The 15,012-nt window shown below is 37.5% G+C and overlaps 1 protein-coding gene across 1 annotated transcript; it reads right to left on the minus strand.

The window, feature by feature from the left end:
- Positions 1–9,369: 9,369 nt before the first annotated feature.
- OR4K3 (olfactory receptor family 4 subfamily K member 3) lies at positions 9,370–10,317 on the minus strand. Its single transcript, NM_001390400.1, has one exon. It carries the CDS (start codon positions 10,315–10,317, stop codon positions 9,370–9,372), a length of 948 nt encoding a protein of 315 aa, NP_001377329.1.
- Between the last annotated feature and the right edge of the window lie 4,695 nt (positions 10,318–15,012).

Raw genomic sequence — 15,012 nt, forward strand, 5'->3', positions numbered from 1 at the left:
AATTTTAACCAAATCATAAATTCTTCCTTCTTGCTTCAAAGTCAGCTAGACAAATGAAAAAAGGTTAAGGTAGAAATATACTTTTGCCTCATATACATTCTTTAGCAAAAACTATCATCTTTATTTTTAAATATAAACTTCAGGTCTAAAACCTTCATTTCAATTCAATAATCATTTGTTGAGTATCTACTCTGCTTAAGGCCCTTGTTGGGTGATGGAGATCCAATAAAGTACAAGATCTGTTTCTCTGTCTTTGAAGGGCGTATATTTAGCAATAGATAGGTTCCATCTGTTGTAGGTTGAATTCCAGTCCCACCAGTTTATTTCTTGTGCAGTTCTGAGCATGTATTTTTGATGTTTCTAAAACTCAATTTCTTCATCATAAAATTTGGACATTTTATGGTATATTTAACAACTTGTGATATTGCAAAAATCAAAACACATATACATATAACCGGCAGTGCTTAGCACTCAAAAGGGTTTATGAATACTAACTAATTATACTGTTATTGTTGCTGTTGTTTTAAACATGATTAAAATTTCAGGGCTACTGAAATATAAATAGTTGTGCCTACTTGAACTTAAAGCCATGGTTTTAATATTGTAATAGGATGTGTAAATTAACTTAATATTAACTAAAGTTAAAATATTGGATTTGTGCCAATTATTAATCTTTGATGTATTTCTGTAAATAAAGTTGTCCCTTTACATCTATGTTTTTCAAAAGAGGTATTATATTTTGAGGCTTTCTTATTTAAGTTGACATATAGTCCAAGATCACATGCAAGGGAAAAAATAATGAATACACAATGTTCAATAGGCCAGTGTGCTGTTGTTTTTAAATACAGTGTATCTGACTTTTTAAATAGAGTGTTTTTAATGTTTTTAAAAATAATATATATGATTAAAAAGCAATACAATGTTATTCATATATTTATCTCTTGGACTTTTATCCAAAAAATAGTAGTGAAATGTTTTATAGTCATATATACCTGGATATATTAAAATATTAACTGGGGAATGAATGGTGACAATCATCTATTCATTTTATATATAGCATGTTATTAAATGTTTCAACAATAGAAAGAGTTTTTCCAGATTTATGAAAGTATAAGGGAATTGTTCATGTAGCAATATGATATTTACAAAGACAGAACTGTTTGTGTGAAGATATGGTACTGTTAAGGAAATTGTCAAAATTCGGTTCAGTTCAGTTGCTCAGTCATTTCTGACTCTTTGTAACCCCATGGACTGCAGTACACCAGGTATCCCTGTCTATCACCAAGTCCCAGAGCTTGCTCAAACTCATGTCCATCGAGTTAGTGATGCCATTCAACCATCTCATCCTCTGTTGTCCCCTTCTCCTCCTGCTTTCAATGCTCAGCATCAGGGTCTTTTCCAGTGAATCAGTTCTTTGCATCGAGTGCCAAAGTATTGGAGTTTCAGCTTCAACATCAGTCCTTTCAATGAATATTCAGGACTGATTTCCTTTAGAATTCACTGGTTTGATCTCCTTGCAGTCCAAGGGAATCTCAAGAGTCTTCTCCAACACCACAGTTCAAAAGCATCAATTCTTGGCCCTCAGCTTTCTTTATAGTCCAACTCTCACATCTATACATGACTACTGGAAAAAAACATTGCTAAAATTGGAACCATAAAATTATGGGATAAAGTTAGCCATTTCATATGATTAAGATATCCCTGAAGCTATAGAGTGAATATCTAGCTCTACTTAGGCATTTCTGGGGGTAGATCCCATTCCTGTGGAATTGGTTAAACCCCAAACTGTGTCCTCAAAGCATATTTTGTTAACTACATTTCAGTATAATTGCGCACGCACACACACACACACACACACACACACACAGGTTCTAGGGAACCCCTAGAGTGGGTATTGTGAGTATCATCATTAAAGCCAGATTTTCTAGCCTAAATTCAGCTCTACACCACTTACTAGTCTTGAGGTTTGGGATAATTTAATTAACTTCTCTAACTTAGTTTTCTCATTGTTCTTTAAGCAGAGTTAGCAAGTTGCAAATGTTTGAATTCCCACCATGTTTTGTCTTCCCTCAAAAGTTTGTAAAGAAATCAGAATAATTAATCCAATTTGTTGTTGTTGTACAGTTGCTAAGTCATGTCTGACTCTTTGTGACCCCACTAAGTGCAGCACTCCAGCCTTCCATGTTCTTCACTATCTCCCGGAGTTTGTTCAAATTCATGTCCATTGAGTCAATGATGCCATCCAACTATCTCATCTTCTATCACCCCTTCTCTCGCCCTCAATCTTTCCCAGCATCAGGGTTGTTTCCAACAAGTCAGTTCTTTGCATCAGGTGACCAAAATATTGGCGTGTCAATTAGATAGTGAGAAATTTCACAAGAAAATAGAGCTTGCTGCACTGTCTTAAAAATGAGATAAAACAAAACAAAAAAACAAAATTTTAAGCCATATAGCATTGGACCAGAATTCTAAGCTGTAGCAGAGTTTCCAGATCAGGTACTAGAGAGCTCATCTCTCTGTTTTATCTTGTACCAAGTCATTCCATTCATGTGTATTACTCCCAGCAGTTTGGGATCTTTAATAAAGATTTTAGAGTGTAATACACCTTTTTCATTTTATGCCTGTAAACTTTTTCCGGCTCTAACTCCCACTTTGACATAATCCAATTTTGCCACGAAATTTAATGTCTTACTCTCAGCATAGCATTTATTGAATCACTGAGGAACACTGATATTCCAGCAAAGTATTCTTTCATGAAGATTTAAACCAAATTGGAAGTATCAAAAAATCTTTTATATTTCTTCTTTTAAAAATGCCTTTCTCTGTGTCCTGATTCTCATTCTTTGACTGCATTTCAGTGGAAGTCTGCTTTTAGCCATTTGCATTTCATTGTACATTGAAGAGCTGTGTTAGTTATTCCAAGTGTACCTTTGATTGTTGGAAAATAGGATTGGCTCTTGTGGAAGTAGTTCAGCCTTAGTCTCTGGAGAAGAGATGACATTATCATAAGTAAGATTTTCTGCCATTGTCAAACAGGTGACACCCTAATCTTTTCTCTCAGTAAAGATAATCCAAGAAATGTCTTTTGACTCTTGTTTTAATCAGAGTCTAAGTGCTATGCCTTTGGAAACAGAAACAATAAGACATAATTCCTAACCTTGAAGATGCTGCTGCTGCTGCTAAGTCGCTTCAGTCGTGTCCGACTCTGTGGGCTGCAGTCCATGGGGTCACTAGGAGTCGGACATGACTGAGTGACTTCACTTTCACTTTTCACTTTCATGCATTGGAGAAGGAAATGGCAACCCATTCCAGTGTTCTTGCTTGGAGAATCTCAGTGACGGGGGACCCTGGTGGGCTGCCGTCTATGGGGTCGCACAGAGTCGAACTGTGAAGAGATTATACCTAATACAAACACAGGTGATTGCAATGGAATGTCATAATTGCCATGCAGGAGGAGAAGGGGATGACAGAGGATGAGATGGCTGGATGGCATCACTGACCAATGGACTTGAGTCTGAGTGAACTCCGGGAGTTTGTGATGGACAGGGAGGCCTGGCGTGCTGCGATTCATGGGGTCGCAAAGAGTCGGACACGACTGAGCCACTGAACTGAACTGAACTGAAGTTTGTATATATAATATGGGGACTTAGGAAAAGACTTGTTCAAATGTGCGTGCAGAGTCAGAGAAAGGTTTGCAGAGGTAGTGCTGAATCTGAGATTTAAAGGCCAAGTTGCAGGAAAGTATGTCAGAAGGAAGGAATAGCATAGGAAAAGGCAGAGAAGCATAAATATGCTTAGCGGGAAACTTCCCTGGTGGTCTAGTAGTTAAAACTCTACATTTTCAGTGCAGGGGGTGTAGGTTCAATCCATGGTAAGGGAACTAGGATCCCACATGCCACACAGTATGGCCAAAAAATTTTAAAAAAATTAATTAAAAAACTTGCTAGTGAACTGAGGAGCTAAATGTAGTTTACTATTTCTAGAGAACAAGATGTAACGTTAGTGGTTGTGGAAAGAGACTGTGTTGATAGAAAGTAGCCAGAGCTTCAGTTCAGTTCAGTCACTCAGTCATGTCTGACTCTTTGCCATTCCATGGACTGCAGCACGCCAGGCTTCCCTGTCCATCACCAACTCCTGGAGTTTGCTCAAACTCATGTCCATCGAGTCAGTGATGCCATCCAACCATCCTTGATGTGAAATAAAATTCACATTCTATAGCAAGGCAAGAAAAATGTGAAAAAACATAAAAAAATTTCCTTGCTCTTTGGTCTCCTTATTCTCCTCTCCTGTGCATTGTGTATCTGCGTCACATGTGTAAGTACCACGCGCTAACCGATTGTGCCACTGGAGCTCCTGCGTCACATGTCGACTAAACCTCCCCCATCAGCAGAAATGCCTGCTCAACCATAAACAGCAACATTCTCCTAGAATCAACAAGACAACTCCATAAAAGATAACATTCCTTCTTGATCTTGTAAGGGGCCATGATGACGGGCTTCCCCATTGGCTCAGTGGTAAAGAATCCACCTACCAATGCAGCAGACGTAAGAGATGCGGGTTCAATCCCTGGGTCAGGAAGATTCCCTGGAGAAGGAAATGGCAACCCACTCCAGTACTGTTGCCTGGGAAATCCTGTGGACAGAGGAGCCTGGTGAACTACAGTCCGTGGGGTCACAAAGAATTGGACACGACTGAGCACACACACACACATGATGACACTTAGATCTGGATTGTGTAAATTGTCAATAGTGTATCATTTAATGTACAGCCCACTGTCTCAAAAAGCATATGTAACTGTTGTTTGACTTCTAATGGAATGATCTGGATTGTGTAAATTGTCAATAGTGTATCATTTAATGTACAACCCACTGTCTCAAAAAGCTTATATGATCGTTGTTTGACTTCTAATGGAATAGAGGTCAAGTGGAACAGTTCTCAAAGATTTCTGAGATGCTATAAGGGTTTATATGGGAGACCCTGGTTTGATTCCAGGGTTGGGAAGATATCCTGGAGAAGGGAATGGCAACCCACTCCAGTAATCTTGCCTGGAGAATTCCTTGGAGAGAGGAGTCTGGTGAGCTACAGTCCATGGGGTCGCAAAGAGTCAGACACGACTGAGTGACTCACACACACACATACACACACACACACATTATGGTTATAATTCTGTTTGACTAAGGTAAAATGTTCCATATCTTTCTTAGATCAATTGATTATAATTTTTTATCAACTCTGGGATGCTAGGTGTATATTGCAGAGACAATGGGGAGCACTGGGTACCTGAGGGAAGGCTGGAAGCAACAGGCCAATTTTTATACAGTTTCTGTTTTGAGAACTTTTTACAGTTTTATCAAGTGATTTGATGGAAGTTTACTTATTTTCACTTATTTTGGTACATAAAAGGATGTGTAAAATATAGTCTGTGCTTGAATACTTTGTTGTAGATGCAAAAGAAAAGATATCCTGCTTTTTCTTGTCTCTTTCCAATCTCTCCTGAATCTTTGAATCTTCTTATTTGACATGCATACTGAACCTTATGTTGTGTGGTGAGTTGAGTTACCAATGACTAGTAAGTTGGTCCAGCAATTTCTGGAAAGAAGGCTCCCTTTTCCTTCTTATTCTCTTCTTTTCTCATCACCCTGCACCCTGAAGCTATTTCCCAGAATCTCTTTAGCTCCCATTACCCTGAAAAGACCTGCCTTTCTGAATGGCATGTTGGTGCATGTTCATTGAGGGGATGACACAGAAGTTGGTAAAGTCTTTACATTAAGGTCAGATAATACCTGGAGGGGAGCAAGATGGATTACAGAAGAAACCTGGACATCCCTGGTGAAGCATATACCACTTAGCACTTGTCTCCCCAGTGGTGATGTTGATTTTGACATTATTATTCCACTGTTTATAAAGATCAAATATATGAATTTATTCTCAAATATTTATTCCCAAAAACTTATAATATAACAGGCTTCATTAAATGGGTTACAGAAGAAAAACCAATGTGGTTGGGGAATATACAACAATTACAGCATATAGTAGGATATGAATCATCTGGATCCTGATTATGTCTTCAGTTCCATTTTGCATTCCTCTCCCTCCTGAACACTAACGTTTCTTTTTCTCCAGTGTGCCAGACTCTATTCTGTTGAGTTGTTTTCACATGCTATTTTGTCTGCTTAAATTCTGACAGTAATACTATAAAGTGTGGTTTTTGAATAGCAGTGGTTTTTCTGCTGGGAGAAAAACACATCTAAAGGGATTTTGAGACCATGAAACTAGTTTTGTGTTGATGGCTCATTGCTTGACATTCATCCAATCTAACACAAATCTCAATTTTGTTTTATGTATACATTTAATTTTTTTTGAACAATATTAAGTATTTTGACATTTCAAAATATATTTACTCCTGATTTCATTTATTAGACTCTAATTGGAAATGAATATGTGAAATAGTTTAAGCTCAATAGAAGTAAATAAACAATAGGAAGTCCAATTAATTAAGAGAAACAAAAAGTCACATTTCATGACTCTATAGAACAACACCATAGACGGTTTTAATTAGGCTAATGACTCTTGGAGGTGAAGATAGAATCATACATTAGGGTTCAATATTTCTGGAAATCATTTGCTAATCTTTTACAGTGAACTATTGGGACTAAGTGTTAGGCTTCTTCTCTATGGTCATGAGACTGAAAGATTGAAGAGCACCTCAGAAAGCTATTTGGTGATAGAAAATATGAGACAAGGAGGGATAAGTTACCATCAGTGGAGAGCTTAGAATGGGGACTGGGATCATTCTTTACTCTTACTTCCTTAGGTTGGTGCTTATGCCAACTATCTAGATTTTGTCTTTGGGCTAATATTCCACGTAGCACTCCTAATGCTTGGGACCTTATTCTAGAGCACATGCAAAGTTTCATGTAATGGAACCTTTGACATTTATTTGGCTATAATTCTAGCAGTGTGCATATTAAGATGCTAAACTGGAAAACAAAATTCATAGCCTGGGCATAGAAAAAAAAATAATGGAGCACTCCTTACTCTGGTTAGCCAACCATATGCTATTGATTAGAACAAAATATTAATATTCATCCAACTTGCAGACTTGGTCTAACTAACAGAGTTGAGAAGGTGGGAAGACAGATTTATAATGTTCATAGAGAATATTTACAGGGCTTTAAAAATATTTTTTCATTAACATAATTCATTAGTCCATCTCCCCAGTGACATTAAGCCTATTCATAAATTGTTTCTACTTCATCATAAGAAACATATGTAAGAATATATCTTTTGAATTCTATCAGGTCCAATAACTTTTCAAATAATTTTTTAAAAAGTAACACGATTGCAATTTATAGTTGTATACATTCAACATACAGACACAGAAACTTGAGTCAATATATTAAGCTCTAGATTCATTTCTTCATTATTGTAAGTATCCATCTATATCTTGCTACACATCTACCCACTCATACGCACATATCCATCTATTTGCCCATCCGTTCACCTAATAATTTATTTACCTTTATATTCAATTCTTTACAATCTATTTATCTATCAATCAATATATACATCTGTCCTTATCTAAACCCAAGCTATATAATATCACATACAATATTAGGCAAATTTTGACAATGCAAGCCAACTGGATAATTGGAAAACAAAATATAAATAGTTGCAAGTATTTACTTTAAGGAATTAAAATTTTTCCTATGTATAACTCTCAGAATGACAATAGCTAAATTGCTCCTAAAGGTAATTTAGCTGTTGTCCAATTGATAGAGGAGAAGAGAGACATAAAGAGAAGAGGCACTTTCTTGGTAGGACTCTATTATCTTAAAGGTATAAAAACTTGGGAAAATTATTTCCTGATTCTCAGTTTGCTAAGTCACTTCAGTCGTGTCCGACTCTGTGCGACCCCATAGACAACAGCCCACCAGGCTCCCCCATCCCTGGGATTCTCCAGGCAAGAACACTAGAGTGGGTTGCCATTTCCTTCTCCAATGCGTGAAAGTGAAAAGTGAAAGTGAAGTCGCTCGGTCGTGTCCGACCCTTAGCGACCCCATGGACTGCAGCCTACCAGGCTCCTCCACCCATGGGATTTTCCAGACAAGAGTACTGGAGTGGGTTGCCATTGCCTTCTCCTGATTCTCAGTTTAATCATCAATAAAATGAATAGATATTACTAGGTTATTTCTATGTTCTGTAGTCTCTAGTTATTAGCTATATCATCTAAGTTGAAAGAGCATTGTTTCATAGATTTCTTAAGTCAAATACTGTGTTTAAGCATAAGGAAAATGGCTCAGATCTTTTAGGACCTTAATGTTTACATTATGGCATTTGATTACAAAATGATACAGTAAATATCATGACACCAAAATAGGTTACTGTTTAGGAAACAAACAGTTTGTAGGTGAATGATCTAAAGAAAGAAAATGAAAGTGTTAGCGGGTCAGTCGTGTCTGACTTCTCACGACCCTATGGACCGTAGCCTGCCAGGTTCCTTTATCATGGGTTTTCCCCAGCAGGAATACTAGAATGAGTTGCCATTTCCTTCTCCAGGGGATCTTCCTGACCCAGTGATTGAACCCAGGTCTCTTGCAGTGCAGGCAGATTGTTCACCTACTGAACCACCAGGGAAACCTGAGTGATCTAAATTCTGCCTTAAAAAACATGACCTTGAAAAGTTATCATGTCCTTGGATCTTAGTTTCATCTTCTGTAGATTGGGAATGTGGATGGGATTTGGTACATATGATTCCAGAATGTTTCTATGTGCATATGACTATAAGAATTTTCTTAGTGTTTACTGTACTGTTTTTAAATTGTTTAATCCACACTAGAGGACTTAGGGACTGAAATAAAGAATATTCTTATTCTTATTGAAGACAGGTTACAAAATATTAAATAGCAAACATCTTCGCTTACCAAGAAACTGCAGTATTTTTTCTGACCTTTGAACTAAAATGTATTATTCATCAACAATAAAGAATTCCACTGTTGCTTCAGTGTACAAGTGTTGATACCTTCACATTTGCTCCTTTTCTTAATCATAAGAGTCTGGAAGGAAATCCACTCTTTCCTAAAACATGTGAATGTCTTAATACTCAAATAAATGCCTACATCTGACAAGAGTTGAATATTATAAAAAGTGAGTCCTTGTGCGGTAAAATTTTGGATATTGGTTTGGTATTGTTTCATTGTAAATATTATACTGTATGAGGAACTCTTAATATGACCAAACTCAGTAACTGCTGAGACTGATGATGAAAATAGTTCTGCCATGAGCTATATGATTTCTTGCACTAGCATGACATTGTTAACCAACAAAGAGAGGGGGATAAATGCTCATTTTTGTATGAGCAAAAGCAAATCAAGGGCTATGATCAATCTTGCTAGACTTCAAGACACGGCTGCTAAATTTTCTCATGGAATCCTTGACATCCTTATTTCTAAGAGTATAGATTACTGGATTTAAGAGGGGAGTGAAAATGGTATAAAATACTGAGAGAACTTTGTCTATTGGGAAATTTGTGAAAGGCCACACGTAAATGAAAATGCATGGACCAAAGAAAAGGGTCACAACAGTGAAGTGGGCACTGCAGGTGGAGAGAGCTTTGGAGGACCCACCAGAAGAACGTTGCCTAACAGTGACCAAGATGACAGAGTAGGAAATCACCAAGAGAATGAAGCACACTAGGGCAATCATGCCGCTGGTTGAGATCATGAACACTCCGAGAATGAATGTGTCTACGCAGGCAAGTTTGATCACTAAGGGAAGATCACAAAAGAAACTGTCCACTTCATTGGGCCCACAGAAGGGCAGATTCACAGTAAACGCTAGCTGACTCATAGCATGGAAGATGCCGACAATCCAGGAAAGCGTCACAAGCCCAAGGCACACTCTCCGGTTCATGATGGTTAAATAGCGTAAAGGCTTACAAATAGCCACATACCTATCAAAAGACATGGATATCAGCAGCACAATCTCAACACCCCCTAAGAGATGCAGGAAGAATATCTGAGTGATGCAGCCATCAAAAGAGATGACTTTGGGCTCCCTGAAGAAATCTGCAATCATTTTGGGAGTGGCAAATGAGGCCAGAGACATGTCAATGAAGGAGAGGTTGCCCAGCAGAAAGTACATGGGGGAGTGCAGGCGTCGCTCTGATACAATGGTGAGCACAATGAGGAGGTTCCCCAGCACAGTGGCTGCATAGACTACAGAGAAAAACAGGAAATAGACCATCTGGAGTTCCCAAGAACTGGAAAGACCCTGTAGGATGAATTCAGTTATGACTGACTGATTATTCCAGGCCATTTAGTTTGATTTCAGGAAGGACTCTGGCACTTCCAAATGGAGGAGAATGAGGCAAAATACAGTGATTAAACACAAAGTGAGATTTTTCTGAATGAAACAATATAGGGGTTTCCCACCACTAGATAATAGTTTTCTGTTGTATCATTCTTCTGTTCACATTGCTCAAATATTTCCCCATGACCTTTCTAGATGTTTTAACTAACTAATTAAAATATCAGTTCAGGTTAATTCTTATGATTTTGCAATTTGCTTAAAGTATGATGCCAATCTTTATAAAAGAAATAAAAATTCAGTTATTTGAATATTACTCCTGAGTTTGTGAAACACTTAAAATATCTCACAGGGAGATACCAAGTTTTGAATGGGAAAGGAATGGCAACCTTCTGCAAAACATCATGATGCCAGAGAAAGACTGGAGTGAACAACATTTGAGAATTATGATTGATTATTAGTGGGAACACAATGATGCAAAGGACGGTAGGTACCGGTTTCCTGCAATGAGTGGGGTAAGGGAATACAACCTGAAAAAAATGGATACAGAGAAACAGTCTGTTTAAATTTTCTATTAGCCATGGTTCAGAATAAAAATGAAATAGACTCTTATTCTTAGTTTTCGATTTCAGTTATGCAGGCATGTATGATCCTGTTCTATGCCACCAATGCCATATACCTCAAAGGCTCATGAATATGATATGGTTAAAGCCTGAAGCCTTTATATATTTCCAAGTATATGTTAAATATAAAATCTCTGTTAAACACTCTGCTGCCTGAAGGCAGATATTTTTTAACTGCTGGATTTTATAGATTTTCACCAAAGTGGTTTGCAGCAGGAAACTTCCTATTTCTAGAGTTCACTTAGAAAAAATAGAAAACAGATTCATGTAGAGACAGAGAAAGATAATGGAGAACCTGCTGCTAAGTCGCTTCAGTAGTGTCTGACTCTATGCGACCCCATAGACGGCAGCCTGTCTATGCTCCCCTGTCCCTGGGATTCTCCAGGCAAGAACACTAGAGTGGGTTGCCATTTCCTTCTCCAATGCAGGAAAGTGAAAAGTGAAAGTGAAGTTGCTCAGTTGTGCCCGACTCTTAGAAGTTATGTAAAACCACATGCTGTAAACATTAAAACTAAACTGCCTAGGGAAATCCTCACTGAGATCTAAGAAGACTTTACACTGAAAGTCAATTGAAATGATGTATACCTAGAATTCTCATCAAAGCCCTTTCATCTTGTCATCAAACCAAGTTTTTCTCTTCTCTTCTTTCTCAAAACTCTGCTGTAAGTATGTATTCTAAATAAATTGCTCCAAGACTAAGCCAATCTACACATGCAAGTACTCATACTCTTGACTTTCCGTTTTGATGTTAGGTGCCCTTTCTCTAATTCCACATTCTTCTGACTTAACTTTTTCAGAAACTAGGTTTGGTTCTGCACCCACATACCTGATATTGAAAAGGATGCTCCAGCACAGCTTACACTTAAATTGGTATAGCAGAAAGAGTAGTGAACTGGGACTGAGAAAATGTGGATTCAAATCTTGTCCTAGATATGTAAGATTAGATAATTCACTGCATTAACAGGTACTTCTGATTCTTCATATGATAATGATGAAGTGGGTTGATCTAGATGGTTTTAGGATCTTTTCCACAGACATATTAACCTTCCGGTACTCAACTAATTCCTGAAAGCAGTGATGACCACTCCAGAGTGACCTCAGATCAATTCTCTGCCTAATTTCTGGATAAAAGAGGCTCAACAATCTTTGAGACATGTGTATTTATAACATCTGTATTGATATGAATGGATTCAATATCATGGCATGAAAAGAACCAGCTACTCCCTGGGGGAACAAACACAAGTTCAAGTTCCAATGGGAATTATTAGAACATTCAACATGTTTTGTCCAGAGTTAAAGATGGATCATAAAGTGTCATTATTATTCTTAAGTGCTCTACGTACATGGAGTGAAAATGATGGGAAAGATGTAAGGGACGATCTTTATCTTGGGCCACAACAAAGATAAGACAAATAGGATCTGTTATTTGGCTTGGGGGCTACAAATGTTATCTCTCAGTTCATTGAAAAATAAATGAGAATGTGTTTCCCTGTTTGAGATCAGAAAAATTCATACTCTTAAAGGAAGTGTTCAGAACCTATGTGAGGAAAAGTTTAAAGCCGTCCTACAAGACCCGAATATAGACTTGGACAAATGGAAACATATACCATGATCTTGAATTAGAATATATATCATAAAGATGTCAGTTCATCTCAAATGAATTTATAGAGTTAATGCATTTTTTTTTTTACTTTACAATATTGTATTGGTTTTGCCATACATCAACATGAATCCCAGTTAATGCAATTTAAATATAAATCACACTGGCCTCTTTGATCTACATAAACTGACTACAAAATTCTTTTGGAAAAATAAAATGCAAACATGCAAGAGGAGCCAGGGAAACATTTTAAAAAGTAGAGCAATGGGAGAGGATGAGTTCTAGAGTGTATGAAATCATGCTATAAAGATGCCATAAATAAAACAATTTGATATTGATGAATTAATATAAAAACAATTAGAAAAACAAAATTAAAAACCAAGGAATAGACTTAATTACACATGGAAATAAAGTATATAAAAAGTGAAGTTTCTAAAATGAGTAGGGGGTAATTAGTGCTTTTTAACAAGGAATTTTGAGATACCTGGATAGCCACCTGGAAAAGAACTACATTAATTCCTTATACTTTACCTACCACTATTCAAAATTGGACACATATTTATTTGCAAAACCTGATTTTCTTTTTATATCTAGGGGAGGAAATCATTCCCAACTATAACTCAAAACTCATTAATAATTAGGGAAAATTGAATATTTTGATTATATATGTTTTCACCGCAGAAACGCAAAAGCATAGCTGACACAAATGAATACTTAGAAAAAAATCTAAGAAAAAAATCTAACCTTTAAGGACGAAGCAATGATAAATTAATACATAAAGAGCTAATGAGCGAGTAAAAAGACCAGCAACCATGCAGAGAAATGGAAAAAGACGTGCAAATATGTTGTTGTTGTTCAGTTGCTAAGTTGTGGCCGACTCCTTGCGACCCTTTGGACTGCAGTGTGCCAGGCTTCTCTGTGTTTCACTGTCTCCCAGAGTTTGTTCAGAGTCATGCCCATTGAGTCAGTAATGCCATCCAACCATCTCATCTTCTGTTGCCCCCTGCTCCTCCTGCCTTCAATCTTTCCCAGCATCAGGGTTTTTCCAATGAGTTGGCTCTTTGCATCAGGTGGTTAAAGTATTGGAGCTTCAGCATCAGTACTTCCAATGAATATTCAGGGTTGATTTCCTTTAGGATTGACTGTTTTGATCTCCTTGCTGTCTAAGGGACTCTCAAGAGTCTTCTCTAACACCATAGTTCGAAAGCATCAATTCTTCGGCTCTCAGCCTTCTTTATGGTCCAACACTCACATCTGTACATTACTACTGGAAAAACCATGACTTTGACTATATGGACCTTTGTCAGCAAAGTGATGTCTCTGTTTTTTAAAAGACTGCTGAGGTTTGTCATAGCTTTTCTTCCAAGGAGCAAGTGTCTTTTAATTTCATGGCTGCAGTCACCGTCTGCACTGATTTTGGAGCCAAAGAAAATAAAGTCTGTCACTGTTTCCATTGTTTCCCCAACTATTTGCCATTAAGTGATGGGACTGGATGCCATGATGCTAGTTTTTTGAATGCTGAGTTTTAAGCCAGCTTTTTACTCTCCTCTTTCACCTTCGTCAAGAGGCTCTTTAGTTTCTCCTCACTCTCTGCTGTAAGGGTGCTGTCATCTGCATATCTGAGGTTACTATATTTCTCCCAGAAATCTTGATTCCAGCTTGGCATTTTGCATGATGCAAATAGGTACAAGCTCTATAAAAGATGTTCAAACTTTAATAAGAAAATGTATTAGGGAATTCCCTGGTGGGTCAGCGGTTAGGACTTGGTGCTTTCACTGTAGTGGGCCCAGAGTTTGATCCCTGGTTGGGGAACTAAGTTCACATAAGCTACATGGTACAGCCAAAAAAAAGAAAAAGCTGTTAAATTACACTGAGATACTGTTTATCAGCTATCATATGCAAAATAATTTATATCAGATAAAAATCTAACAGCTTGGAAACCTACTATAGTTTGAACTTCTTTACACAGGAACTGTATCCCAGTACAGTGGAATGAAAACTGGAACCGTGCTAACTCACACAGGTCTCTGGAGCTCACACAACCCTGTAACCAAATTTTATTGCGCAAAGCAATTTTCACGGCCAGCCAAGATCCATGGGGTTGGGAAAATGTCCAGTTTTTATTTGAAGAAGATGTAATATATTCTCATGATTTCCAATCTATCTCTGTTCACTCTTTGGTTACAATTAGTTACAGACTTCCTGCATGGAAAATATGCCCACTAAATTTCAAGACTCCCAAATTCTCTACCATTTGTCTAGAAGTCCAGGGTCTTTTCTTCTGCACCAGCTCCACATATATATGTGTGTGTGTGGGTGGTTCCGTGGGTGAGATCTTCTTCATATGAATCAAAAGACATCATCTATTTTACTCTCCACACACCCAATGTACAATGATGAGACTCTGATCAGTTAATTGTAACAGACACACCAATTAAAAAACAAGAGAAACAAAATACACATAGTGGGACTTGGCCCATG

This window comes from Bos taurus, chromosome 10, assembly GCF_002263795.3.
Source record: "Bos taurus isolate L1 Dominette 01449 registration number 42190680 breed Hereford chromosome 10, ARS-UCD2.0, whole genome shotgun sequence".
NCBI classification, from domain to species: Eukaryota; Metazoa; Chordata; class Mammalia; order Artiodactyla; family Bovidae; genus Bos; species Bos taurus.